General features: G+C 43.9%; 1 protein-coding gene across 1 annotated transcript in view; it reads left to right on the top strand.

Moving 5' to 3' along the window:
• Efl1 (elongation factor like GTPase 1) overlaps positions 1–26,942 on the top strand; it is a 138,538-nt gene that overhangs the window by 105,612 nt on the left and 5,984 nt on the right. Inside the window, exons 17-19 of the mRNA XM_076546319.1 lie at positions 466–597; positions 5,288–5,435; positions 14,313–15,292. Of these exons, the coding sequence (XP_076402434.1) occupies positions 466–597; positions 5,288–5,435; positions 14,313–15,292 (1,260 nt within the window). The remainder of the gene's footprint in view (positions 1–465; positions 598–5,287; positions 5,436–14,312; positions 15,293–26,942) is intronic.

The raw sequence follows: 26,942 nt of genomic DNA on the forward strand, positions 1-26,942 counted from the left end.
CACGCACAAAACCTAGAAGTGATCATTTCTGTTATCAAAGTAGATACGCTTCCACCAAACCTGATCTAACGTGACGTGTTTATCTGAAAAAGAAAAACTAGCAAATTTCTGTGGATTTTTTGTTTGTTTGTTTGATTTTTGGAACGCAGTCTTACTATATTAGCCTTGGCTAGTTTGGAACTTACTCTGTAGATCAGGCTGGCCTGGAACTCACAGAGATCTGTCTGCCTCTGCCCCCAAAATGCTGGGATTAATGGTGTGCACCACCACACCCATCCAGAACTTGTGCATTTTGGACAAGAGAATATTACCTAGTTTAAAAACGAGCAAACCATGGATGCCTACTTCATTCCTTGTCACTTTGGTAGTGTATTAGGTGTGTCCTAGGTCTGTGCTGTTATTTTCCTAGTATAAGTTCAGACTCGGTCATCTGTATTGATCCCATGGCTCTTTCTCTCTCTGCAGGCATTGGAGGCCTCCAGGACTTTGTTCTAAAGTCTGCCACTCTGTGCAGTCTGCCCTCCTGCCCTCCGTTCATTCCACTCAACTTTGAAGCCACCCCGATTGTGAGAGTTGCTGTGGAGCCCAAGCACCCAAGTAAGAGGCCCTGCTTGTAGAAGCCTATGGTATTGGCATGGGTCTGTTGTTCTGTCTGCTGTTTCGCTTTTGAGATGGGGTCTCTCTACATAGCTCTGGCTGCCTTGGAACTCGCTGTGGCCTGGAATTTACTATGGAACCAGGCCGGCCTCAGACTCAGAGGTCTGCCTGCCTTTGTCTCCTGAGTGCTGGGATTAAAAGCATGCGCCACCACACCTAGCTTGCCTCACCATTTTAATGTGCGTATTTATTTGTCCCTCTATGATCTAGCTCTTCCTGGTAGCTAGTAATGGCCAATGAAGATGCTACAGACCCTCCCTTAAGGAAGCATAGAGCAAGTGTGTGAAAGGCAGTTCTCTGCTAAAGGACTTGATGGCCTCCTTACCTTCCTCTCCCTAGATCTGAGATCTGAGAACTTCTCCCTCCAAGTTTTAAGGCATAGAATTAGCTGCTCGTGTCCCTGGGTCCCAGAAGCTGCTTCTGCTGCCCTTTGATTTAGCCTGGATAGCGTAGCACAGAGTGATACCCAAAACAGCCTGTTGGAAATTGGCTATTAATATATTAGAACTTCTTAAATTATCAGATATTTACTAATCCCCCCTTTTTTTAGATTTATTTCTTTTATTTGTGTGTTAAGTGTGTCTATTTGTGTACATGCACGTGTGTGGGGATGCCTGAAGAGGCCAGAAGACAGCATCATCCCTGGAATGAGTTACAGGTGGCTGTGAGCTGCCCCATATGCTCCCAGACATGAAGGATCCTACCCAAAACCTGGCTTCTTTCCTGTCCGTGGTGTGCTCTGAATGACATTAATTTCCTTTACTCTGTCTAAAAAAATGTAGTTAAAGAGAATTATTTACAGTCATCCACCTGGAAGCCAAAGTGCATTTCCCTAAATTTCTCTGAGCTTCTAAAACCTAAATTGAAACCTTTGAAAGGGGCACACCATTCTCATTATAATTTTTTGAAGAATGTTGCTGTTCCTGCTGAGATGCCCTGTTCCTTGACTGTATCAGTGCAGTGCCCGTTCGTGTATTTCCGTTTCTGAGTGTTGCACTCTGTCTGTCCAGCTTCTCGTTTCATCTTCAGAGTGTCTAAGAACCTCTCCTTCACACTGTCCCCATGCTGTGAGTCCTCAGAGTGCGCAGACTCCGTCTGTGCTTGGCTCCACTGTCTTACGCTTATCCTTGAGCCATAACCCCTTTGTCCGTGGGCCCACAGTCTCGCAAGATCCCACTAACACTGCCAGGGAAGGCCTGGAGGACCCGCTCTCATTCCTGTACACAGCTCTTCACTTGGGGACCTCTCATCTTTTTCATGATAAACTGGATTTGTCCAGAACCGAGCCACTCTCTCTGTCAAAGAGAACCACACCCATTTGTTCTCTCACTTTTCTTCTTGGATTTCCCAAGCTGGGGTTAGGAGGTCCTGCTGGCCAGCCTCTGCTCCCTACACACAGGGCTACTCAGAACTCAACAGACACCCACAAGTGTCTCCAGGCCATCACTGTTTCCATTATTCTCATTAATCGTGTGTTTCCCAACAGTCTAATGCCAATTTGACATTGAGTTATCTTCTGATCCCCTCAGCAGCCATCTGAGTACTGTTTTTATTCTCATCTCCATGTGAGGGTGACCAAGGCATAAAGGAGTTGATTGGGTACAAAGCCTAACTTGTTTGATCCCAAACACTAGAAAAGTTTTAAAACTAAAAATAGAAAGAAATTGATACTGTAGAGATGGCTCATCAATTAAGATTATATTCTTCTCTTGCCAAGGACACATGTTCATTTTCCAGCACCCATGGCAAGTTGCTCACAACAGTTCCACTTCAGGGAATCCAGTGTCCACTTCTGGACTGTGAAGGCTCTTGCACTCATGTGCACAAATACACACATGTGCTCATAATAAAATAGAAGCTAACTTGTTCAAGGTTATATAGTTAATAAGTTCTGCATTCAGGATTCACACTTCTGCCTCAGAGACAGAGGAGAAATTTAAGAAAGTCTCCTTAGCTGAAACAGGGCTTCCAGGTTTTTTCTGTTAATGTTTTGTATATATCATGAAACACCAAAATTAGAAATTATTTTAAAAATTGAGAAATAAAGTAACTATACTTTTATGGGTTTTTTAACATATGCATACTATTTGTAATTGTGGTTTGTAGTTATATTAATTATCTAATACTACATAGCAAGATAATCCAAAATTTAATAGTCTGAAACACTAATCATGTATCTGTCCTTTTGGTCAGGAGTTTGGAGATAGTTGAGCTTAGAGTCTCCAACCAGTGGCTTTTGTACAAATTTTGGGTTACAGCCACCTGCTTGTTGATGATGCTTCTAAGACTCGTTTACATGGGCTCAAATGTTGGCTGGAGTTCAGCCCTCGGGTCTCCACAGAGCCCTTGCACTTGGTTCTCAAGTGCAGCAGAACACAGTGACTGACTGTGTCCAGAGCTAGCTTGGGCAGTCACCATCACCACCTCCACAGTGTTCTGTTGTCAGATGTCACTCTCACTGTCAGAGAGCACCGTAGTGGAGCTGAGTATCAGGAGGCCAAGGCATCACCTACACGGCTGGCTGCTGAACGGTGCTTCATGATTTTTGAACTCCTGACTTGGCACATTGTGCCGTAACTGTTCAGCGGTGTCTCCTGGGCTCCATGTTGCAACCCTTAGTTTTAGTAATTGTTGTGAAGAAGTGCCTCCCCGACAGCCTGCACTGAAACATGATGTTTATTTTAGGACATTTACCACTTACAACGAGTTCTTGATGAAATGCAGAAAATAAATGTCTACTTTTCCTGGTGTCACCTCCTTCTCTTACATTCCTTAATGTCTGTTTCTGTGTCATGAGTGAACTGTCCATTCGTAAAATTTTTAAAATAAGGGAAGAAAATCACTCTGCAGACTTTAAAGGGTTAACGTATGAAGTATTTGTGTTGATTTTGGCCAGAGAATGGCTACCAGAAACATTTTCAAATCCCTGATTTCAGTGTTGTCTCCAAGTCTCAAATTTGATTCTAAAACTCTCTTCTTCCCTTATTCCTAAACTGTTGCCTTTGGCTTAGAGACAGAGCTAAGTGCAGGAACCGAGACAAGTGTGTATCGGTTGGACGTTGTCATTCAGCCGATGGAAAGCTAAAGACAAGCTTTGTCTTCTTCCTGTTAGTGCCGGTTTCCTGTGCTGCAAGTCCCCAGTGTCTGTGGAGCAGTCCTTTGAGCTAGATTTCCAGTTCTCTGGCGGTCAAGCCAGCACTGTCAACTCTACTAGATAAGCAAAGGGAAGCCACGAAATGGTGACAGGAGCATGAGAGGAGGGTGCCCACTGGGATTCCCTGTACCCGGGGTGGCTTACAGCCCACTGCTCTGTGGGGCCGTGAAGTCTATGGACAGAGCCTAGGCTCTAAGGCTGGCCAAGCAGCTTCAGAAGCAGGTTCTGTCACGTCGTGGCTCTTCACTTTGGACACAGGTTGCTTCACTTTCTCCAGCTGTTTCCTCGTGTACACAATGAGAGCATTAATCTGTCCACTCCGTCTATGAGGCCTGATTCTGAAATGCTTGCCTGGCATCTTAACACTATAAATAGTGGTAGTTATTTTTAGAACTTCAGTTCAAAAATAAATCAGCATTGAAGTTCTTATAGTCTCTCCCTGTCCTTTAATTAGCAAACTTCCGTAAGGCTTTTCTGCCTTGCCGAAGGCTCCTGTGCTTTTGTGTGTTGGAAGTTGGACACTGGAGAACTGTGAAGTAAAATGTTGAATCAGAGCAATACTGTGTAAGAATGCCCTCAAAATTTTTACACAGCATCAAGAGACTTGCCCTGGCCTGCCTTGGAGGCAGAGTGGCAGCTGAGTATGTAGGAATGAAAAAGCAAATCCCAAACGCAGATCTCAGACCCCATCGGTGCCCTCCACTCCATGCGCTGTTGGGCAGGAGCAGTTATGTACCAGGCACACACACGGGGTGGAATGTGGAAGGGTACAGTTCTGGTGGCTGCAGATCCTGAACCCCACGGTTCTATCAAGCGCTTTCACAAATAGGTTTGTCTTGCTTCGTTTTGTTTCTTTTAGTGCTAGGAGTCCAACTCGGGGCCTTGTGCATAGTAAACAGGCAAGCTGCCACTGAAAATACACCTCTAACCAAGCCTGTTACTAGTTTTATTTTGAGACAGTCTCACTAAAGGCTGTCCTTGAATGGAGATTGTCCTGCGTCAGCCCTCTGAGTAGCTGGGGTTGTAGGTCTGTGTCACCAAGCCCGACTTACAAATTATTTAGTATGAAGTTGTAGAAGTTCTCAAATGTCATTGTAAATGCTTTGTGTATCTGTCTTAATTTTATATGTACTATTTGAGGAAGTATTGCTCTATTTCTAGGTCTGTAATACATGTGTTACTAATGAGGCAGAGGTGCATTCACAGGCATGGTGATGATAGTTTGTATCTGCTAAGAATTTGATACAGAGATCTAAGCCATGTGAGTCACCTTTGGTGTCTTAAAGATCAGCCTGTGTGAGTCTTGTCCTAGCTGTCCGTCTGTCTTACAAGTCGATTACAAGAAGGTAATTTCTTCACACCACTGTGACCTAGGCACTTACTTCAGTGAAACACTCCTGTCAGTGGCCACAGCCATTGTTTCTAGATCATGATGGTTGGTATGTCATTGTTAATTTGTTTCATTTTGTCATCTAGGTGAAATGCCTCAGCTTGTGAAAGGAATGAAGCTGTTAAACCAAGCTGATCCCTGTGTCCAGATTTTAATTCAGGAAACAGGAGAGCATGTTTTGGTCACAGCCGGGGAGGTCCACCTTCAGCGATGTTTGGATGACTTAAGAGAAAGGTCAGATTAAAATGCTAGAGATGGAGAAGTGATAATTCTAAAACCAATGAGATGTTTTAATGTTTCCCAAACAGGTCAAACTAAGACTGTGCTTTATTTTGGGAGAGAAATGCCTTGCCCTCAATTCGGATATAAAACTGCTATTGAATCATAAATTTAAATTTTAATAACTGGAAACTGACATGAATTTCATACACTTGAAAAGTTTTGCATTTAGCTTAAGTCATAAAACATTTTCATATATGTATTATATTTTAAGCACATATCAAAGCAACAAAAATCTTACTTTATAAATACAGGTTGTGATTAGGATAGACTTCTTGTGGACTTTACAATGTAAATCTGATGGAAATTTCTCTATGAAGGTCATATATAAGTCATTATATGAGCATACCAAGTCACTTTTTATAAAAAATGGTTTTCTTCTTTGTTTTGTTGATAATGTATGTTTATTGCAAAAATAAGGAAAGCACAGAAGAAGAGTACAGATTACTGGGTGATATGCAGGAATAACTGCTATGAGCATTCAGGTTCATAAGCCCACTCGGTCTGTAGGTATTTGTGTGTCTACAGCGATCTGTGCTGAGCTCCGAGAGTCTGCCCAAGATGAACTTGTGCAGCTGTGACTGCTAACTCGGAAGCACGCTGTGACCACCGTCGTGTCTGAAAGCGCTGGTTGACCCACACTTTGTCACCCTCACATGTGACTGCGTTAGTTGTTGTAATATATGTTCTATGTTTGCTGATGAAAGCAATGAGAATTTTCTTGTCATAGCCCTTTTTCCTTTTATTTTTAAATTTTCTGTCATCAAAGCTTGTGGTGGTGGCACAAGCCTTTAATCCCAGCACTCGGGCGGCAGAGGCAGGTGGATCTCTATGAGTTCAAGGCCAACGTGGTCTACAGAGCAAGTTCCAGGACAGTCAGGACTGTGATACAGAGAAACCCTGTCTCAAAAAAAAAAAAAAAAAAAAGATATAAAATTCTGTCATGATAATATTGATAACTTAGATAACTCTAAGTGGTTGTTCTGACCATGTCTGCATAGAGCATGTGGTCCCTGTGTGTGGCATCTCGCCCGCCCATTGACCCCACAAACTGACAGCGGTAGGAGCTCACTGCAGCTGCCCCTCAGATAACCATGGACTGTGGTGGCAGTGTGTGTGGTGTCCAGGATGAGGCAGGGTCTCCTTCCAGATGGAGGTCTCTCATGTCTTCTTCCCTGGAGAATGCCACGGTTCTTTTTCCTTTTTCTGTGTCTGTACAGCCATGGTCCATACAAAACTGGAAGGTAGATTTCTATCTCTTGTCACTATTTTCTTAGAGTCACTGAAGTTCCATTTGAGTGGATACATGAGATCCAAATCATGAGATCCAGTACCCTCCAAATAACACCAGTTCCCCCGAGGGTTCCTCCCATCCAGGCACTCCCATAGCAGGCCCGACCCTTCGGGGTGGTGTGGCCTAGACTCAGAGTTCCTCACAAAGCTTTAGAAATGTTGTTTCCTGTTTGTGAATTAGGTTATCTCCCCCTCTGCCTTCACCCTCCATCTGCCAAGGTAAAGTCCACATTGGATCCTCTCACAGTTTCAGGCTGCTCACTCTTCCTTCAAACTCATTCTTTTGATGCTGTCACTGATTTTGAAAAATACTTACTCCTTAAGCTTGAAGCTTGTTTTATTTTAGTACTTCTGGGTTTATACCTTTCCTTAGTGTTTATACCTCATGATTTTCACTGTAGATTCTTTTTCACTTCTGGAGGGAAAAACCCAAATATGTTTTATAAAAGAAATTAACTTTCTAGAAACATACTATTAACATAGTATTGAGTAATTTCAATAAATATAAATATATAAACATTCCTAGAAAATATTATTATCCAAAAACTAAAGATAATTTATCTTATATTGAATTCGAACAATGAAAACTAATAAATCTTTTGAAAAAGTATATGCTGCTTTATTAAAATACCACAAAGTCCTCTCTCTCCTTTATTTATTTATTTATTCATTTATTCATTCTTTTTTTTTTTAAAGTAGAGTTTCCCTATATAGAATGCAGGCTAACCTTGAAGTCACAATCCTCCTGCCTCAGCCTCCCTGGTAATAGGATTACAGATATGTGTTGTAGTGCCTGTCAAGCCCAGAGCAATTCTGAAGTGGTCCTTAACTATTAGACTAAAGTATGGCTGACCACCCACTCCCTCAAGACAAACAAAATAATTCCCGTCATGTCAGGAGGTTTCCTGTGACATGAATAACCTCAAGTCCAGTGTTTCCCTGTCAGAACCCAGAGGTCACCTGGATCCCAGAAGAAAGGAATCTCCCTCCTCCTTCTATAAAGGTAGTCAGCAGAGGAGTCAGCTAGGCTGGGTGCAAGTCCCGTAGGGGATGGTGGATGGGTGCATCGGCTCAGTCAGGCAGTGCTTTATGACTGGCAGGTTCTGCTTTTGAACTCCAAGGAACATAACAAGTGGTGTTGGCAAAGGGCCATGGCAGTCTGCAGTGTCCCAGTGCCCTGTGATAAGTCAGAGTCATAAGAAGGAATTATACTGAATGGTCTTTTGGGTAGGGGCTGATTGAGGAGTATGTCCCCTGGCACATGACTTTGAAGGATGTATATTGTCCATTTACTCCCCAGTCCCATGTGTGTTGTGCCAAAAGTCTGGATCCCCAAAAGACCGAGTCCAATGCAAAAACAAAGAGTCTTTAATACAAGTTAACTTGGGCCTCTCGTCCACTGACACAGCAGCAGAGCAGGAGAGACCCGGAGCAACACTGGGCGAGGGTTTGTACAGTGACTAGACAAGGGGGAGGCTTGGGGGACTCCAAGACTGCCTAGGTACAGACCTGGGACTCGCTCAAGCCCTGGTTAGGAGTACCTGGACTGAGCTGATTGGCTCTCTTGGGTCTAGGGAATTGCAACATTTTAGTTTCATCAGAGGGACACCTGGAGTTGTTTGTCTGCTTCTGATTGGCCCTTCCCTATGGGTGAGGTGTTCATGGCTTCTCATTGGCCCTTCCTTGTTGGGTGAAGAGTTCCTCTCTTTAATTTCAATCTCCCCCCCCCCCCACCCTCCCATCTCCCTCTCTCTCCTCTCCTCTCTCCTCTCCCTTTCCCTCTCTCTCCTCTCCTCTCTCCTCTGTCTCTCCTCTCTCTAAGTAGCTAGGACCAAAGGTCAGGGGCAGTTGAGTAGCAGGGCATCCTGTTCAGGCCTTTCAGCTATGGCCACAATTCTGCTGAGGCCTGGGTCTCTCATGTGTGTAAGACTTCTCAAGCTGATTTTAAAATCTGTGTACAAATGTAAAGGGTTAATAATAACCAAAGAAGAACTCCCAGGTGGGTGTTCTCACTGTGCTAGAGAACTGGAAATCAGTCTTTCTTTAAAGGAACAGGAAGTAAGACTGTGATGTTGACCACAGAGATGGTGGACTGTTGAGTAGAGACCCCAAAACCAGGATGCGGAAAGGACAGATTTTCCAGTAAGTAGTGCTGCCTAGTAGATGTCCAGAGAGGGAGAGAGAGGAGGCACTCTTATTTAATATTCAGGTAGGTTGTAGGTAAAGGTGTAAAGACTGAAAACTTTCTACTGTCTAGGAGATACAAGAAGGGAATATGCAAGACTATGCTTCTAAAATTGGATGTTAAAGGCACAAGTGACAGTGAAGATTTAATCCTCAACTAAGTCTATAGAGTAAAAGCAAGCACCAGTGTGTTCTAACCTTTGTAATACCTACAGCATGTGAGCCTTATGTCCTAAGGAACACCTAAAATGAGAGAAGCCACAACCCAAAAGAAAGTGTTACTAACACTGACACGCACATCACAACAGGAAGATGTATAGAGCCAGTCAGCACTTGATAAAATGCAAATCAAAACTGAGGTGAGGGGCTTGGATCACCGATGGGCAAGGTTTGCCTTGCGAGCATGAAGACCTGAATGTAATCCTTGACCCATTGCTGGCGCTCACTTGTAACCTGGTTGGTAGGGAGGGGGCAACAGGCCGATCTTTGGGGCTTAATCTACTTGGTGAATACCAGACAAATGAGAGACCCTGTCTCAAAACAAGGAAGATAGCCTCTGACGCACAAGAGCCAAGTTGTGTTCCAGCCAGCACATGTGTGCACACATACCTGTACACACATGTGCACCACAGGCACACAAAGTGAGATACTTCTATGTACCCACTAGTGTTCAGAGTTTTTAAAGACATTCTCAAGTGATGGAGGAAATGAAGAGTGATACACTTGCCACACAACTAGTGGGAGTTGGAATTGGTACACTGTTGGAGTCCGGTTTGGGTTGTCTCTTAGGAAAACAGGCCCTTCCCTCAGCTTGGCAAGGGGAACTTGCACTTCTAAATCTCTCTGTGCAGCAAAGCTGGGCAAATGTTTATCGAGAATGGGTGTTCTTGATGACATTTTTGTTCTAGGAGGGGCCTCACTGCATGACCTGGGGTGGCCTGAAACTCTCAGACTCTGGCAGTCTTCCTCCCTCAGCCTCCTCAGCATCTGGAACTACAGGCATGTGCCACCTACCCAGGCTGTCACTAGTTAAAGTGGAAATTGATTGAGGGAGTCACCCATTGTTGGTCTTTGGTGTCCATGTGCACACAGGTATACTTGTATGCACATAATTAAACTGTAGAGTATAGGTGTTTACATTTAAACAGTAAAAGCAGAAGGGTGGGACAGGTTATAATAAAAGGTTATGGTTGCCTGTGAGGGATTTGGAAGGGATGGGGAGGTGTCTCCTTATGGCTTCAGAAACTGTTTTTTAGCTTGGGCTATTATTTATATGGATGTTCACGTTGAGCCAAATGATTACAAATCAGTAGATTCTTTGTGTACTGGTCTTTGTGACTACTGCATTTCACAATTTCATTAAGAACGTTTATGGGCTTCTAGGATATTTTTTAGTTTTCATAGGGCATGCCTCTTGGTTCAACTTTTTTACCTATCTGTAGTTTGTATACAGAAGGGGGAGAGGTGAGGTGTCAGCTGTTGACCCTAAGCCAGAGGAATTGTCCGTTCTTAGTATCCAGATCTTAGGTACAAAGCAGATGGAGTAGGAACCTACTGGAAGCACTGTCACAGGTATGGTAGAAGCCTACTGTTCCTTTTTGTCTATCTGTCTGTCTGTCTGTCTGTCTATCTAGAAAGGAAGGAAGGAGGAAGGAAGGAAGGAAGGAAGGAAGGAAGGAAGGAAGGAAGGAAGGAAGGAAGGAGGAAGGAAGGAAGATACATAGATAGATAGATTTTATGAATTTATAATAAATTACCTGTCTGTCTATCTGTCTGTCTATCTCTATAAATAACAGCAGCCTCTGCACTGCCAGGCTTAACAGAGCCTCTGCTCCTGGTGCCTTGTGGGTTTAGCAGCCGCATCCTTCCCTCCACAGCATGGAATGAATGGCTTTAATCATATGAGCAATTTCTATAGCAGACTTCTTGGAACCTCAGAAATCCAAAGTAGTTCTTTGCTTTTGTGTTACTTTACAATAAAAGGTAACAATATAATGTTATTGATGTGGCCACCGTTTCAATAGCTTTGTAGTTGGCTTTCTTGAAGTACATAAACATCTATTCTCTAATAGTTGTAAAACCAACTTCCCATTCCTGTGATTTTTCTATTTATTTATTTATTTATTTATTTTAGTATTTGTGCTTCCATTTTATTATTTTGTATGTATATTTGGGTTGGGAGGTGCACGTGAGTGTACCTTGGATACATTCACGTACCTTGGATACGTGAGTGTACATTGGATAGAGGCCTTGGATATCATTCCTCAGATACTGAGCATCCCAACTAGATTTAACTGACTGTCCAGCAAGCCCCAGGAATCCAGCTGCCTTCCTCCTCAGCATGAAGATTACAAGCACAAACCACTACACTGGCTTTTCTTTTCCACGTGGGTTCTAAGAATCCACCTCAGGTCCTATGCTTACCCTGCAAGCGCTTTACCAGCTGAGCTGTTTCCAGGCCCATTTTGTTGTTTTGAAGAACTCAGCTGTAAACTGGACAGATGGCTCAACAGTTAAGAGCACCTGCTGCTCTTACAGAGGACCCAGATTCCAGGCCTAGCACCAACCTTCGGGCAGCTCACAGCTCCAGGAATCTGGTGCCCTCTGGCCTTCTTGGTCACCTGCACACACATGATGCACATAAACTCACATGGGTACACACACATAAACATAAGTAAGTAGTAAACCTCTTTTTAAAACCTGCAAATTAAAAAAATTTAAAAACCATCTTTAAAACAGTGTAAGGATTTATGTTGATCACAGGCTTGGAGACTTACCTGAAATAAGGCTGGAACTCACAGGGTTTTTTCTTAAGAAAAGAAACACTAACAGTAATTTTATTATCTTTCTACCCACCCGCCCTCCAACAGTTAACTGCTGAATTCAAACCATTTGAAGTCTTCTCTGCTACAAGGCATTCATCTGATCGGCCTCCTTGTATGACATGTTTATTAAACCTCAGTGAAAATAAGTCACTTTATAAAGCCCATAAGAATTCTTAAAACAAGGAATTTTATCATGATTCTGATTGGGATTTTGTTTGTTGTTTTGTTTTGGCCAAAGTGCCAGCGAATTGTTACCTAGCCACATGAAATTGTAAATCTCAGTAAATGATTTTCATAAATAGTCAAGGAGCTCTAACGTGAATTTGGCTTTTTTTCTAACAACACGAAACAAAGAATGGTTTGGGTTTTCAATAGCGCTATCTCAGTAGCTCCTAAACCTGCATGCAAAGGAGCGAACTTATGCCTGGCAAGCGCCAACACTGATAGCAGCATGGACTACTCAGGTCCACGTGTCCACTGGTGCACCCGAGCTCCTCACAGTGAGAAGGACTCACTAGAATTGGTGCAGTAGCACTAGACCCTCACAGTGGGAAGAATCACATGCTTAAGGAAAGACTGGATTAGCTATTTAGAGCCAGTCTGCGGCCATTTTCTATTTCTAAGATTTATTTTTAAGATTCATTTATTATTTCTAAGATTTTTAAATACTTTTTTAAACAAAGAAGGAGTACTGAATGCTCATCATTTTAAATTGTATAGATTACTTTGACATTTTAGCATATATTGTATGATATTATAATTTTAATTATATTAATGGACCTCATACAAATTAATTTTACATGACCTATGATCAAAATAACTTGGTGCTGTAAATTTTTGCTTTAACATGCTGTTGAAACACAATTTTTACTGCACTGTAATGGTAGAGAGGGTGAACTCTAAAGTCAGACCAAGACTCAGCTCCTAGATTCTCCTCCACTCTCCAGCTGCTTGGATAATATATATACCTCCCTGGTTTTCTCTTCTACACAAAGAGGCTTTTATTAGTGTCTATTAAGGAATAACACCTTCTTCAAGCACTTGGCACAATGGCTGTGTAGTAAGTAACCATCACAAAACAAAATGTACATGATTTCTTAATACTTTTCATTGTTTCATCGCTCTTTTCCATCTGAGTTATTTGGTGAGGTTGAACTAGAGTTTCATTTGCATATACTCTCAAGTTTTAGCATCAGAGTAATTTTAATTGATACACTGTCTGGTAGGCATCTGTCTTGAGTACCCTGGAGCAGACATGTAGACTTGAAGTAGCTAATCCTTGAAGGAGAAAACCCTTGCTGGTACAGCTATAGCTCTAGTGAAGGTTACCTTTTATCATGCCTTTTTTTTTCCTTATATACATCATAGTCTGTTTGGGGTTCTATATGCTAAAATCTATTTGAATATCATTTTCATTTAAAGAATCTATTTATTGAGTTTTCACATTTATCAAAAGGCATACAATAAAATACTTGGACCATATCTATAAAATGTTGGAAACAGAAAGAAATCTGGGATGAATTGTCAGAATTCAGCTTCCTTCTGGAATAAAATTTCCCAGGGAAGGCATCCTTCTGAGACTTCAGAAAACCAATATAATGTGTTTGTCCATGCATGTACACACCCACATGCAGAGGGAAAGTACCCCAAAGCTGGAATGTGAATTGGCAGTGGCAAGATTGCCTGGCAGAGCCAGTCCATGCCAGCTTATAGCCGACAGGACAGAAAGGAACCCAGTGCCATGTGGAGTGGCGCTTTCTAAACTTGTGCCAGATTAGGCTTGAGCCCTGTGCTATTCGGCACTGCAGACACTACTGTGTGAAGCTATGGACAGTATGAAGCTGCTTAAATAACATTGCTTAAAATCCAGTGACATTGAAAATTCAGTTCCTCAGCAGTACCAGTCACCTCTCCAATGCTCAGCCATAGTGTGGCTATTCACATTTTTAAATAAAATTGAACATCTGTTCCTTCTCTGGCACTAGCCACGTTTCCAGTGACCAGCCATCCCAGAGAAGATAGAGAGCTTCCTGTCACTGCAGAAAGTTCATGGTGACATGCTAGTCTAGACAAATTCCTGGGCCGTTCTGGCTTGGTGTAAACCTCCTTGTCAATTCAGGATGTCTTGTGCAGCTTAGCTCTGACTACTGCGGGTCTCTGACTGTCTCTTCAGAGTTATAATCGCCAGGCTCTTCTCCAGACTCAGGTCTGTCAAATTTGATTCTAAACAAGTCATCCTATTGCAGTATTTATTTTCCACTCAAAATGGTCTTACCTAAATAGATGGTTTATTTGTCTTCAGAAGAACAAAGCAGCGACGGTCTAGCACAAGCAAAGAGCTCCCCAGAGGTACGTTCCCCTCAGAGGTTGTCTCTCAATCTGCAATGAGAGCACTTTGTGAATTGAAATAGAATGTAAATTACAGGCCTCTCATAGAAAATGATTTTTATGTTTCTGAGTTTTTCCATTATCTTCATGTGTGATGCAAGGCCATGATCCTAACTATCTGTTATTTCTCTTGATTTCATAGGTTTGCTAAGATTCACATCAGTGTGTCTGAACCCATTATTCCATTCAGAGAAACAATCACAAAACCTCCCAAAGTTGACATGGTCAATGAAGAAATAGGCAGACAGCAAAAAGTTGCTGTCATACACCAAACAAAAGAAGAGCAAAGCAAAATTCCAGAGGGCGTCCATGTTGACTCTGATGGGCTGATCACCTTAACGACGCCCAATAAACTAGCTACACTCAGTGTTCGGGCCGTACCTCTTCCAGAAGAGGTCACTCAGATTCTGGAAGAAAACAGTGACTTGATTCGTTCCATGGAACTTTTGACATCCTCCTTGAATGAGGGCAGAAATACCCAGGCGATTCATCAGAAGACCCAAGAGAAAATCTGGGAATTCAAAGGGAAACTAGAGCAACACCTGATAGGGAGAAAATGGAGGAACACTGTTGACCAAATCTGGTCATTTGGCCCAAGAAAATGTGGGCCCAACATCCTTGTCAGTAGAAGTGAAGATTTCCAGAACTCAGTGTGGTCCGGCCCAGCCGGCAGGGAATCAAAAGAAGCCAGTAGATTCCGAGACTTTGGCAATAGCATTGTGAGTGGCTTCCAGCTAGCAACCCTCTCTGGCCCCATGTGTGAGGAGCCCCTCATGGGTGTCTGTTTTGTTCTAGAAAAGTGGGAACTAAATAAATGTGCAGAACAAGGAGCAAGTGATAGACATAACCAAGAACAGTGTGATCCAGCAGGAGAGGGACAGGAGGAAGGTAAAGCCTGTCAGAGTGGAGATGAAAACCACGAGCGGCAAGATGGCTGCTCCAAGCCCTTTGAAGACACTTCCGCAAAAGGAGACTCTCCAGTCACTGACTGCTATGGACCCTTCTCAGGGCAGCTGATTGCCACCATGAAAGAAGCATGTCGCTATGCTCTGCAGGTGAAGCCTCAACGCCTGATGGCAGCTATGTACACGTGTGACATCATGGCCACCAGTGATGTCCTCGGTAAGAAGGGAAGGTGAAGACAGAGAGGTGCCCCGTGTCTTCAACCCACTTAGTTTTTTAAATTTAATTAATTAATTTATTTACTTTATATCTTGACCACAGCTTCCCCTCCCTCCTCTCCTCCCATGCCCTCCCCTCACTTCCCCTGTCCTCCCCTTCCCCCATCCACTCCTCCTCTGTTTCTGTTTGGAAAGGGGCAGGCCTCCTATGGGTGTCATCAAAGCATGGCATATCAAGTTGAGGTAGGACTAAGCTCCTCCCTTGTATTAAGTCTGGGCAAGGCAACCCAGTGTGAGGAATTGGTTCCCACGAGCCAGCCAAAGCCTTAGGGACAGCCCCTGCTCCCACTGTTGGAGTCCCACAAGAGGACCAAGCTACACAGCTGCCGTGTATAGAGGGGGAACACAGGCTCCCTGGTGGGTGCTTCAGACTCTGAGCTCCTGTGAGCCAGGTCAGTTGTTTCTGTGGGTTTTTCTTGTGACGTCCTTGACCCCCCTGGCTCCTACCATCCTTCCTCCCTCTCTTGAGCAGGATTCCCCAAGTTTTGGCCTAATGTTTGGCTGTGGGCCTCTGCATCTGTTTCCATCGGTTACTGGATGAAGGCTCTCTGATGACAATTGGGGTAGTCACCAATCTAATCACAGATAACCAGTTCAGATTATGTATCCATTGTTGCTAGGGGTCTTAGCTGGGGTCATCCTTGTAGATTCCTGGGAGTTCCCTTGCATCAGGTTTCTACCTAACACCAAAATGCTCCCCCCTTTCCAGTCATCTCTTTAGTACTCTCCCTCTCCATCTACCCCCAACCTGATCCCTTAAGTTCCCATCCCAACTTGCCCCCAGTCCACCCAGGGAGATCTCTTCTATTTCCCCTTCCCAGGGAAATCCATGTGTCCCTCTTGGGCCTTGCTTGTTACCTAGGCTCTGTGAGTCTGTGGATTGTAGCATGGTTATCCTTTACTTTACAGCTAATATCCACTTATGAATGAGTACATGCCATGTTTGTCTTTCTGGGTCTGGGTTACCTCACTCAGGATGATTTTTTTCTGGTCTCATCCATTTGCCTGCAAATTTCCTGATATCATTGTTTTTAACAGCTAAGTAGTACTCCATTGGGTATATGTACCACATTTTTTTAATCCATTCTTTGGTTGAAGGGCATCTAGGTTGTTTTCAGGTTCTGGTATTACAAATAAAGCTGTTCTGAACATAGTTGAGCAAGTGTCCTTGTGGTATGATTAAGCATCCTTTAGGTATATGGCCAGGAGTCATATAGCTGGATATTGAGGTAGATTGATTTTGTGAGAAACTGCCATATTGATTTCTGAAGTAGCTGTACAAGTTTGCACTCCCACCAGCAATGGAGGAGTGGTTTCTTTTTCTCCACATCCTCTCCAGTGTAAGCTGTCATTTGTGGTTTTGATCTTAGCCATTCTGACAGGTGTAAGATGGAATCTCAGAGCCGTTTTGATTTGTATTTCCCTGATGGCTAAAGATGTTGAACATTTCTTTAGGTGTTTCTCTACCATTTGAGATTCTTCTGTTGAGAGTTCTCTGTGTAGGTGTGTACCCCATTTTTTAAATTGGATTATTTGGTTTTATGAAGTCTAGTTTCTTGGATTCCTTATATATTTTGGAGATCAGCCCTCTGTCAGATGTGGGGTTGGTGAAGGTCTTTCCACTTAATATTTTGTTGAAGATATATCATCTAATTTACTAAAGAATTGAGTTTTTTAAAAACCAGAGACTTTATATATTAAAATCTTGAGAGGGGAAATACACGATTACTAAAGGTCTTTTCTTTTGCAGCAAATGTATTTTTTTATATATATATACTTTAAGATCTTTGATTAAGTTTGAATTGATTTGTGTGTGTGCAGGGCAGATGTAGATCTAATTTCATTCTTCTGCAGCTGGATATCCAGATTTGCCAGCACCATTTATTGAGTAAGCTGTCTTTTTTTACCAGTTCATGTTTTTGATACCTTCATCAAAAATTGGATGTCCTTAGCTGTGTTGAGTGTATCTCTGAGACTTAGATTCCACGGGTCTACGTGAATGCTTCTCTGTCTGGTGCCATGCTGTTTTGTCACCATGGCTCTCTAGTATAGTTGGAGATGGTGTAAGGTGATGATGCCCTACTTGTGTTCACAGATAGGTTGTTTTGGCAGTCTGTGGTCTTTTGTATTTCCATACACATTTCAGGGTTGTTTTGTCTGGCTCTGTGAAGAAGGTCATGGGAATCTTGATGAGCATTGCATTGAATCTGTAGACTACTTTGGTCACACCCCCGTCTTCACAGTATTTCTTTACCAGTCTGGGAGCATGGAAGGGCTTTCCACCATCCGGTGTCTTCTTCAGTTTCTTGTGTCAGCGTCTTAAAATGTTCTTATAGAGGCCTCTCACTTCCTTGGTAAATTTGTTCCTATACTTTTTAAAAGCTATTATGAATGAAGTATTTTTTGTACTTTCTTTCTTAGCAAGTTTTATGGTGAAAGGGTTATATCTGCCCAGTAAGGATATAACCCCAATTTGGCAGCCCCGTCCACACCCATTACAGTACCTTTGTCCCTGGAGAATAAGCATTTCAGCTTGATAACCAGGCCATCCTTACATGGTAAGAGTAAGTCACCATTCTTGTCCACATAACACAAAGGGGATATTGTGAATTCTGAGCCCTGAAGAAGAATACCTTGGGCTTTCTAAAGCCTTTTAACTACAGCTGCTATATCAGCTCTCCTGGTTCCCCTCTTGTTAGAAGCAGCAGCATTGGGGATCTCAGGAGATGTGGAAGTGGGGTTCAATGTGGCTACTCTGGTATTTATTCAATGCCATTTCCCTAGGGCTTATTTTTCTTAATAAAAGGGGAGAAAACCGGGAAAGTAAGTGTTTGTAGGTTGTGAAAATTGATGTGAGAATACTAACACCATTCCTCGAAGTGTCCCAGATATAGTAGATGTCTTCTTCTCTAGGAATCGTGGAACTGTGAGTGGTGAAGAGAGTATACAGGATGAAAGTTAACCAGAGAATTTATTGTCTTTCTTCTGGATGTAAGGTCTTTTGAGTCAATACACAGTTAATTACATTCTAAGTAAGTTTGCTTTACTGAGTAGTTCCCAAAAGAAGAATCTGAGGTTTGTTTGTTTGTTTGTTTATTTTTAAAAGAAATTTAGGCTTGTATCACAACAAAGTTCTTTGAGACAAGCTGGATGTCTGTAACGGCATTTCAACACAGCGTGACTAAGCGAGTCAGGTAGAGTTCGTCACAGAGACTACTGGGCGGCAGTCCGTCAGTGATGGAGGTCTCTAAGGGGGCTGCACACAGCATTCCTCCTCTTCTAAATGTGGCATACCCACGGCCCTCATCAGCCTGTCACCTAACTAGTCTGTCCCCAGACATTAGTCTGCATTTCCCTTGAGAGGTCCCCAGAAATCCACAAAGATATTCCACTATAGACTACTGGCAATGGTCAAGAGAGTTGCTCTTGACCTGCTCAAGCTGACCTGCTCTGGTGATCGGATGGCCGAACACCCTAACTGTCATGCTAGAACTCTCATCCAATGACTGATGGAAGCAGATGCAGAGATCCACGGCCAAACCCCAGGTAGAGCTCAGGAGTCCAATCAGCGAAAGAGGAGGGATTATATGAGCAAAGGATATCGAGACCATGATTGGAAAAAGCACAGGGACAAATAGCCAAACTAGTGGAAATGCATGAACTGTGAACCAATAGCTGAGGAGCCCCCATGGAACTGGACCAGGCCCTCTGGATAAGTGAAACAGTTGACTAGCTTGAACTGTTTAGGAGGCCCCCAGGCAGTGGGACCGAGACCTGTCCTTGGTGCATGAGCTGGCTTTTTGGAACCTAGGGCCTATGCTGGGACACTTTGCTCAGCCTTGGTGCAGGGAGGAGGGGACTGGACCTGCCTTGGCTGAATCTACCAGGCTCTGCTGACTCCCTAGGGGAGACCTTGCCTTGGAGGAGGATTGTGGGGGAAGGCTGGAGGGTGGAAGGAGGGAGGATAGGGGAATCCGTGGCAGATATGTAAAATTAAATTAATTATAAAATAAAAATATTTATTAAAAAAAGAGAGAGAGAAAGATGGAGCTGAAATCAAGAGACAGCGATTCCTTCAAACCCCTGAGCGCTCATCTGCATTCTCTTTTACCTTGGCAGTCTGTATGTCACATCTATTTCTAAATGTCTGGCAGTGGCAGCTCAGCCCTTCCCATGATTAGACAGCATCTCCTTCATAGAGCATAAAGTCAGTCTCCTGCTCCGTTCAGCCATATGTGTACCACTTCTCTGTAGCAGTGATTTTGTATTTGAGAACTTAGTTCCCTACTCAGGAGGAAGCTACCTGTTCCTTCCGCTGTTCTGTGGTTTTGTGCCCTTTCGCCGTTCCAGTGGTCCTTTGAACACATTTCACTTGGTCAGCATCCTTCCTAAATAAAGTAGCCATGTCTGAACCCATCACCCAAGAGACCCGCCGGGAGACAAATACTGCTACCTCTCAAGTGAATAAGCATTCTTCTCATGAAGTTTAGGGATTGAGTCTTATTGACCCCATTTTTGTTCTCAAAGACATGTCTTCCCACTGTTTCCCCAAAATCAAGATCCATACTGTGGTGATTGCCTAGACTGTATAATAATTGGGTAGTCTCATGACCTCTTTTATTTATGTATCAATAATCTGAGTCTGTATAATTAATTTTCTTGTTAGATATTATGTAATAAGCAATGCAACTGTACAAAAGAGGAAAAATGGCCAAAATCTGTAAACTCAACACATAGCTTCCTTTTCCTTTTTTTTCACGTGTCAGTCAACAGTCAGTGAATCGGGTGTTTGCATGAGGCCGGGTCCTTCATGGCAGCACTGCTCTGGTTCTCCAAGAAGAGAGGTCTTTGCTCACCTCTCTCTCTCTCTCAGAATGGGGTCGTGCAGGTGTAGAGAAGGGGAGCTTTCTTGCTGTCCCCATGAGCCTCATGCCAGCCCTGCCCAGATTGTGGACACATTCCTTGTTTAGGAACAGTGAAAAGGCCCCTCCGTGGTGTGCTGGAGCTTTTATTTTGATAGGTTCCACTTATTGTAGGTGCGCTGGACACTTCATCAGGATCCTCCACTCACTGTGCATGTAAAGTTAACTGTGGGCTCTGGCCTCTTCCTTTCAGAAGGATCATTCATTGTTGATTTGGTTTTCTTTCTCATTTTGCCATTCTTTCCTTGGCGTCTGTTGTCCTGTGCCTGGTTGATTTGGGTGCTTGTTTGTTTGTTTGTTTGTTTGTTTGTTTTTGTTTTGTTTTTCTCTTTCTATGTTTGAAATGGTCTTTCTGAAGTCACAGTCTGCAGTCCTCCCGTGGGCCTCCACCACTCAGATAAGAGAAGCACGCTTCCTCCCCAGATCCCCATCAGTTCTCCTGAGCGTCCCAGGGGCACGGCAGTGGCCGTTTGCCTCCCGCACAAAGCTGTACTGCTAAGCTGCACCCTGGCTTTTGTCCTTGGTTTTCTGAAGAGACAAGTTTACAGCATAACATGGAAGCCAGAGGCAGCTGTCCTGTTACCAGGTTGAAAGTCCCGGCAAACTGTCTGGTCACTGGAAGCCACACCCGGCTGTGTGTGACTCATCCTCCCTAGGATAGTACTCCAAGGTTCCACCTGTGATCTTGTTCTTTTATCTTCTCAGTGGCACACCTTCCCTGGCTGCCATACACAGTGGTATGACTTCCCAGAGCCCGATGCCTGTCTGGACCCATTTATTTGCACCCTTCTTTCTTTGGAGCGAAGTGTGGCTTTCCTTTGCCCAATGGCACTCAAGTCCCACTGTGCCAGGTCTTCCGTGTGCAGCTCTGTATTTGGTTTGGTTAGAATAGACATCGGTCTCCACGACCAACATGCTACCACCCCACCACCAGGAATGTTTCTGGATTCTTTTACCCTTTCCTCTCCTGAACCGCTTTGAAGTCTAGTTCCTAGAACATCTCCCCTGAGGCCTGTTCTCCCCTGGCATTTGGGGCACTTTGGTATGGACAGCTAGGAGTTCAGGGTCCATCAACACAGCTGTTGACATGGTTTTTCTTCTAGGAGTTCAGGGTCCATCAACACAGCTGTTGACATGGTTTTTCTTCTAGGAGTTCAGGGTCCATCAACACAGCTGTTGACATGGTTTTTCTTCTAGGAGTTCAGGGTCCATCAACACAGCTGTTGACATGGTTTTTCTTTTGTTTTCTTCTTTTCCTTCCAAACTCCACAACTTCAATGGAAAAAGAAATGGAGAAATTTACTCTGTTTCTAAAGCCTTTTCCTTCTTGCCAGGATCTCTGGGGGATCTTCCAAGATGACTTCAGACTCTGTTGACTGTTCGTTTCAATTCTCTAAGAATCAATACAAAGAGATTTTAGGTCCTTTTTATTTAGCAGGATAAGTTTCCTTGGTTTTTTACTTCTTTTTTTTTAAATGTTTCTTTCTTTTATAGTTTATTTTTATTTTATGTGCATTGCCACGTGTGTTTTGTTTTTGTGTTTTATGTGTTTTGTCTGCATGTGTGTGTATGTGAGGGTGTCAGATCTTAGAGTGACGGACAGTTGTGAGCTGCCATGTGGGTGCTGGGAATTGAAACTGGATCCTCTGGAAGAGCAATCAGTGCTCTGAACCACTGAGACATCTCTCCAGTCCTGGTTTTTTATTTCTTAATTCTTCCTGTACAGATTATTAAAACCTATCCTTTACATGGATAGAATTACATATGATCAAAATGGGAAACTTTGTAGGAAAATACTCATTTCCAGATTATTTTATCTTGGAAAAAGATCCCAAGAAATACTCTATTTTACTTTAAAAAGCACTTTTCTAAAGGTATCTATGGCTCTATTGTTATTGTTGTTTATGCATGAAAATTCCCTCTAATGGGCTTGTTTGGCCATCATAAATACGGTTTCCTTTGTCGTGTGACCAATCAGTCGTCTATCTTTGTCTTTCTTCACACCTGTTGCTTTTGTCCGACAGTTCTAGGATTTTAACCACAGCTATGATTATTGCCCTGATGTGACACGTAGGAGTCAGTGTTGGCGTTTTTAGAGCATATGCCCTTGAACGAGCTGGAAACATCCTGACTACCATTGTGCTTATAAAGCCCTTTTCCCCCCTTCATTTGAAGTCCTTTGTGTGTTTGACCAGCAGCTCATCATTTTCAACAAGGTCTTGTTGAGCTGCATGTGTTAATCCTTAAGTCAAGCACGATTCTTGCCTTGGCAGAGGAATTAAGGAGACAAAGTTTAATCATGCTAAGTGAGTAGAGTCAAATCCAGTTGTTGAGTGTACTGGTTTTCCAGTGACATGTTATGAGGAATTAGGATTAGTGGAATGGGAAAGAGGGTGGGTCTTTCCAAAGTGATAGGATGTTGAAATGGGCCTGGCTGGACGGAATCATTCCGGGCTCAGCCAGCATCTGCTGCTGTGGCACACAGACGAGTCCAGCTGAGCTGATGCTCGTTCCTGATTGGCTTTAGGAAGCGTTCTGTCTCCCTCTCTCAGCCCAGATACTGTGCTGGTTAAACCCCTTCAGACTGACACCGAGTTAACTGTCCCATTGAATTGGGGTCCTTAGCTAGTCCTCTCAGAGAATGTTCCCCTGCCGGTTCCGTATCCCCTCCTGATTTGATTGTGCCTTCAGTCTGTAGGTAGTTGACAGTGACAGTACAAACAGGAAGCTGTGCCTGGAGAGTCACGGAAGACCTTCTGGGGCCAGGTCAGCCTGCTGTGCCAGCTTCCTCGAACCCTGTCGCTGAACTTGTTTGTAGTAGCAAGCAGCCCACAAGCCCACGTGTCTGAAGCTTGCTTCGGCTCAGCTTGGTCTCATCCACCCTGTTAGCCACGTTCGCTTGATGTCACATTCTGGGAGCGCAGTGACAGAGCAAAGCTTCCATGTGACCTTATTTGTAAGACTTACGAAATACCCACAGTGTCTGTACGTCTGTGTTTGTGTTCGAAAGTTGTCCACATGTATCACCAACAGTTACACAAGTCGGGAGAGGAAAGAAAAAATCTTGGAAATCAGCCTTCTCTTTTCCATTTTACTTATTTATTCATTTATTTATTGTCACCCCTTCCCTTGGAACGTTGTCATAGGTATGACTTTATGGTATAACTAATTGAATATTTTTACTTTACTATGTTCTCTTCAAAGCATGCCTCTCTTTGGCCACTTATTCGTAATTTTCATTTTAACCTCTGCATAATTCCTATGAACTTGATGTGCTATAATTTACTGACCTATCATCCCCCATTTGGAAATTCATCATTTTGTCTTTGTTTGTTATAAGAGAAAATGTGCTGTGATCAGCTACTTCCTTTGCTATATTCAGAAAGACAACAAACCTTTCTTTGCCTCCCATCTTTAGAGGTTGTAGATTAATCTTAGTTGTTACAGTAGATGAAAGTGCATGTTAATCTGTAATTCATGAAGACAGTGCTCCATGGAAAGAATTTAACTCTCAGTATCAGACAGCACAAGTTGTTCGTGAGTGTCCTTGAATCTGAAAAGAATGTTTCTAGGCTTGAACTAAGATGACACATTCTAGGTGAAGGAGCTGTGGCCGAGAGCGAGTATTCTGACATCCGCCGAGCTGTGAGCGGTTCATCTGGGCTGGGAAAGCACACAGCTTGTGCTCTATGCACAGGAGCTGAAGTCCTGGTAACCACCAGGCCAGGTACAGGCTGAAGCTGGGCTAAGCAGTGTAGTCATGATCCAAACGCTTCCAGCTGATGGGTTGTTGGTGTTTGCTTTTCCTGAAGCATTTTGTCATGGTGCCATCCATGGAACATGAGGTCCGACTGCACATGAACAAAGGAAGGACCGCCTGGTGTGGTGCCCCTGTGCCAGTGAAGGGATAGCAGAGCATTTACAGTTAGCAGCCTGGGCCAGAAACCCTGTTGATTTCCTGTGACAGCGGTAGAAGCATTATAAGGTGTCTCAAGGCTTCTAGGCTTTGGGCACACCCATCACAGGAGCCCAGTGACTGTGGAAAGTTTTATTATGATGTTTTCCTTTCTCCGGTGATCCATGACTCTGCCTCAGTTTTAGGATGTAGTTCTGGTAGAATTAAAATTGAATGGCTCAAAAGTACATGATTAATTACATTCAGTTTCAATTACAAGTATTGATCCCAACTGTTGGTGTGGCCCCCGGAGGAGAGGACTTGCCAGCCTGAGCAGCAGCAGTCAACAGTATATCCTCATTAACCCTTGTCATGGCTCGTTTGGCCCAGTTTCCCTGGTCTTCCTGACACCTGATGTCTCCTGCTCACTTTGACAGACTGCCTTGTTTTCTGACATGTGGGCCAGGAAGAAAGTGAGCTCAGTGGGTGTGAGCGCTTGCTCTACAAGCCTGAGAACCTAAATTCCAGTCTCTAGAACAAATGCACAAGCCAGATGTGCAAGCATCTGTGATCCCAGAACTTCTATGGAGGGAGTGGAAGGAGAGACACTAGAAACCCCAGAAGCTCATGGGCCAGCTAGCCTGGTGTCCACAGCGGGAAAACAACAGATACCCTGTCTTAAACAAGGCAGAAGGTGAGGACCTACTCCTGAAAGTTCTCCCCTGACCACCATTCCAATACTGTGGCACGTGTGCGTGCACACACACACACACACACACACACACACACACACACACACACACCGAATAAAATGGTTTTCTTAGAATAAGATAAAGATGACTAGTTCGTGTACACTGGGTATTTTCTTAAGGGCTGTGTGTGTGTGTGTGTGTGTGTGTGTGTGTACACTGGGTATTTTCTTAAGGGCTGTGTGTGTGTGTGTGTGTGTGTGTGTGTGTGTGTGTGTGTGTAAGAGAGGAACTGTGCTAGCAGAGAGAGAAGCCATGTAGCACAATGGAGATTGTTTAATAAAAGTAATAGTTCTAGTTTTTCACCATTTACAGACTGCTCTTGCAATACTACATTCTGAGAGGCAGGTAAAAAAGCCGTATCGGTTCAGGTAGGGAGACGGCAAGGCTACCACAGGAAATTCACAGCCTGTCATGGAGCACTAGACCGGAAAGCTGTCTTCATGTGGCTCAAAGGCTGGCTTACAGAAGAGGGATCACACATGCCCCACATGCTAAAGCTAGGAGGGTGCACAAGAACTTGAGGAGATCTTCAGATTTTAGGCTCAAGACTTGTCTAGCTGGCAAAGATAGAAGGGCTGCCTCGGAGCAAGCAGGGTTTGGGAAATACATGCCAAATTTACCTGACTCATCCGGTCAAGTTGGCTGACCCTCAAGCCTTCCCTCCAACTCTCTGTCCCTGATTCTGTAGCTGGCATTCCCAGTAATAATGACAGGGCAGGGGCTATCCCTAGAACTTGGTTTGCCTCTTGCACTTGGACTTGAGTTTAGAAGGAAGTCGGCTCCACCGTGATGTGCAGTGGTCATTGTCAAGTTGGGGGAGGGGGGCAGGTGAGAGGCCCAACATAGATAGAGTCTTAGGAATCTCCCTGAGACTAGCTTACCACAGAAACAATGTGTGAATTGGTTCTCTAAGCGAACGAGGCTTCACAGAATACTCACAGCAAAGTGATACCTTCAGGAATTACAGAAATAAACAATGGTAGCCCAGGAGCCAGGTGCGAAAGGAGGACTTGGCAGAGGCATACCCATCAGAGGTCTCCCGTGCCACAGAGAGGTCATGAGAGCAAGGTTGAGAAGAACACTGGGTAGGAGCAGAAACATTAGCATCCAACTCCAAGAAGCGGTTTGGTAGAGCCCAGCGCTGCTCAAAGAGCCTGGGTGCCAAAGAGCGTGTGAGGAAGAAGTTCGAAGCTCCTGCTTTGGAAATGTGGGGGAGGAGAAATGGGCGCAGGCGGGGGCGTCAGACAAGAGGAGAGAGTGCCTTCTGCAGCATATAGAAGGGCGCTGTCTTCACCCTCACTTCCGCCCTTGTCCCCATCGCTCCTTCCTAGTCACCTGCCGCAGAGGGAATCTGCAGGGAGGGTGTGAGGCCCTCCTGCTCTGTGCCCTCAGGTCCTGGGTTAAGAAACACAGATGGGTGAATAGAGGAGGCAGTCCCATCTCCTGTACTGAGAGAAGGTCAGACCTCAGTTTAGGAAGGCTTCACCTCGGCCAGCTGCATCTGCCGTCTTACACATGCGCAGATCACTGCGGGTGAAAGGTGGGGCTCGAGTGAGCATGCTCGCCAGCTTAATTGATCGGTCTCTCTCAATCCGTTCTGCTTACTAGTTGAAAGGATGCCCTGAGCACCCACAGACATCTGTGCAAGATGCCACTCCCAGAGGCAGATGTGTCCCTCCTGAGTGTAAGGCCCAATCTCACCTCCAAGCAAATTATAACTGTCAGGCAAGAGCAGTTGCTAAGACTTGTTATGACACTGGAGATTGTTACCAGATAGTAAAGATTGCAAGCATGATCCATCTCCAGGAGAACAAAATGCCCGTGCTTAACACCACTTCAATATTATCGAGCAAATATTTACATGAATGTAGTTTTTGATTGGTGTAAAAATGCCATTGCTAGTCCCTCGGTTACTGAACTCAAATGGTCTCTGTCACCATTCGGTCATCATGTTAAGACTACACATAATTGCTAATGCATTTTAATATTGTAAGATTCCAGTACTGTTCTTCTCATTGGATT

Source organism: Peromyscus maniculatus, chromosome 1 (assembly GCF_049852395.1).
Source record: "Peromyscus maniculatus bairdii isolate BWxNUB_F1_BW_parent chromosome 1, HU_Pman_BW_mat_3.1, whole genome shotgun sequence".
Taxonomy (NCBI): domain Eukaryota; kingdom Metazoa; phylum Chordata; class Mammalia; order Rodentia; family Cricetidae; genus Peromyscus; species Peromyscus maniculatus.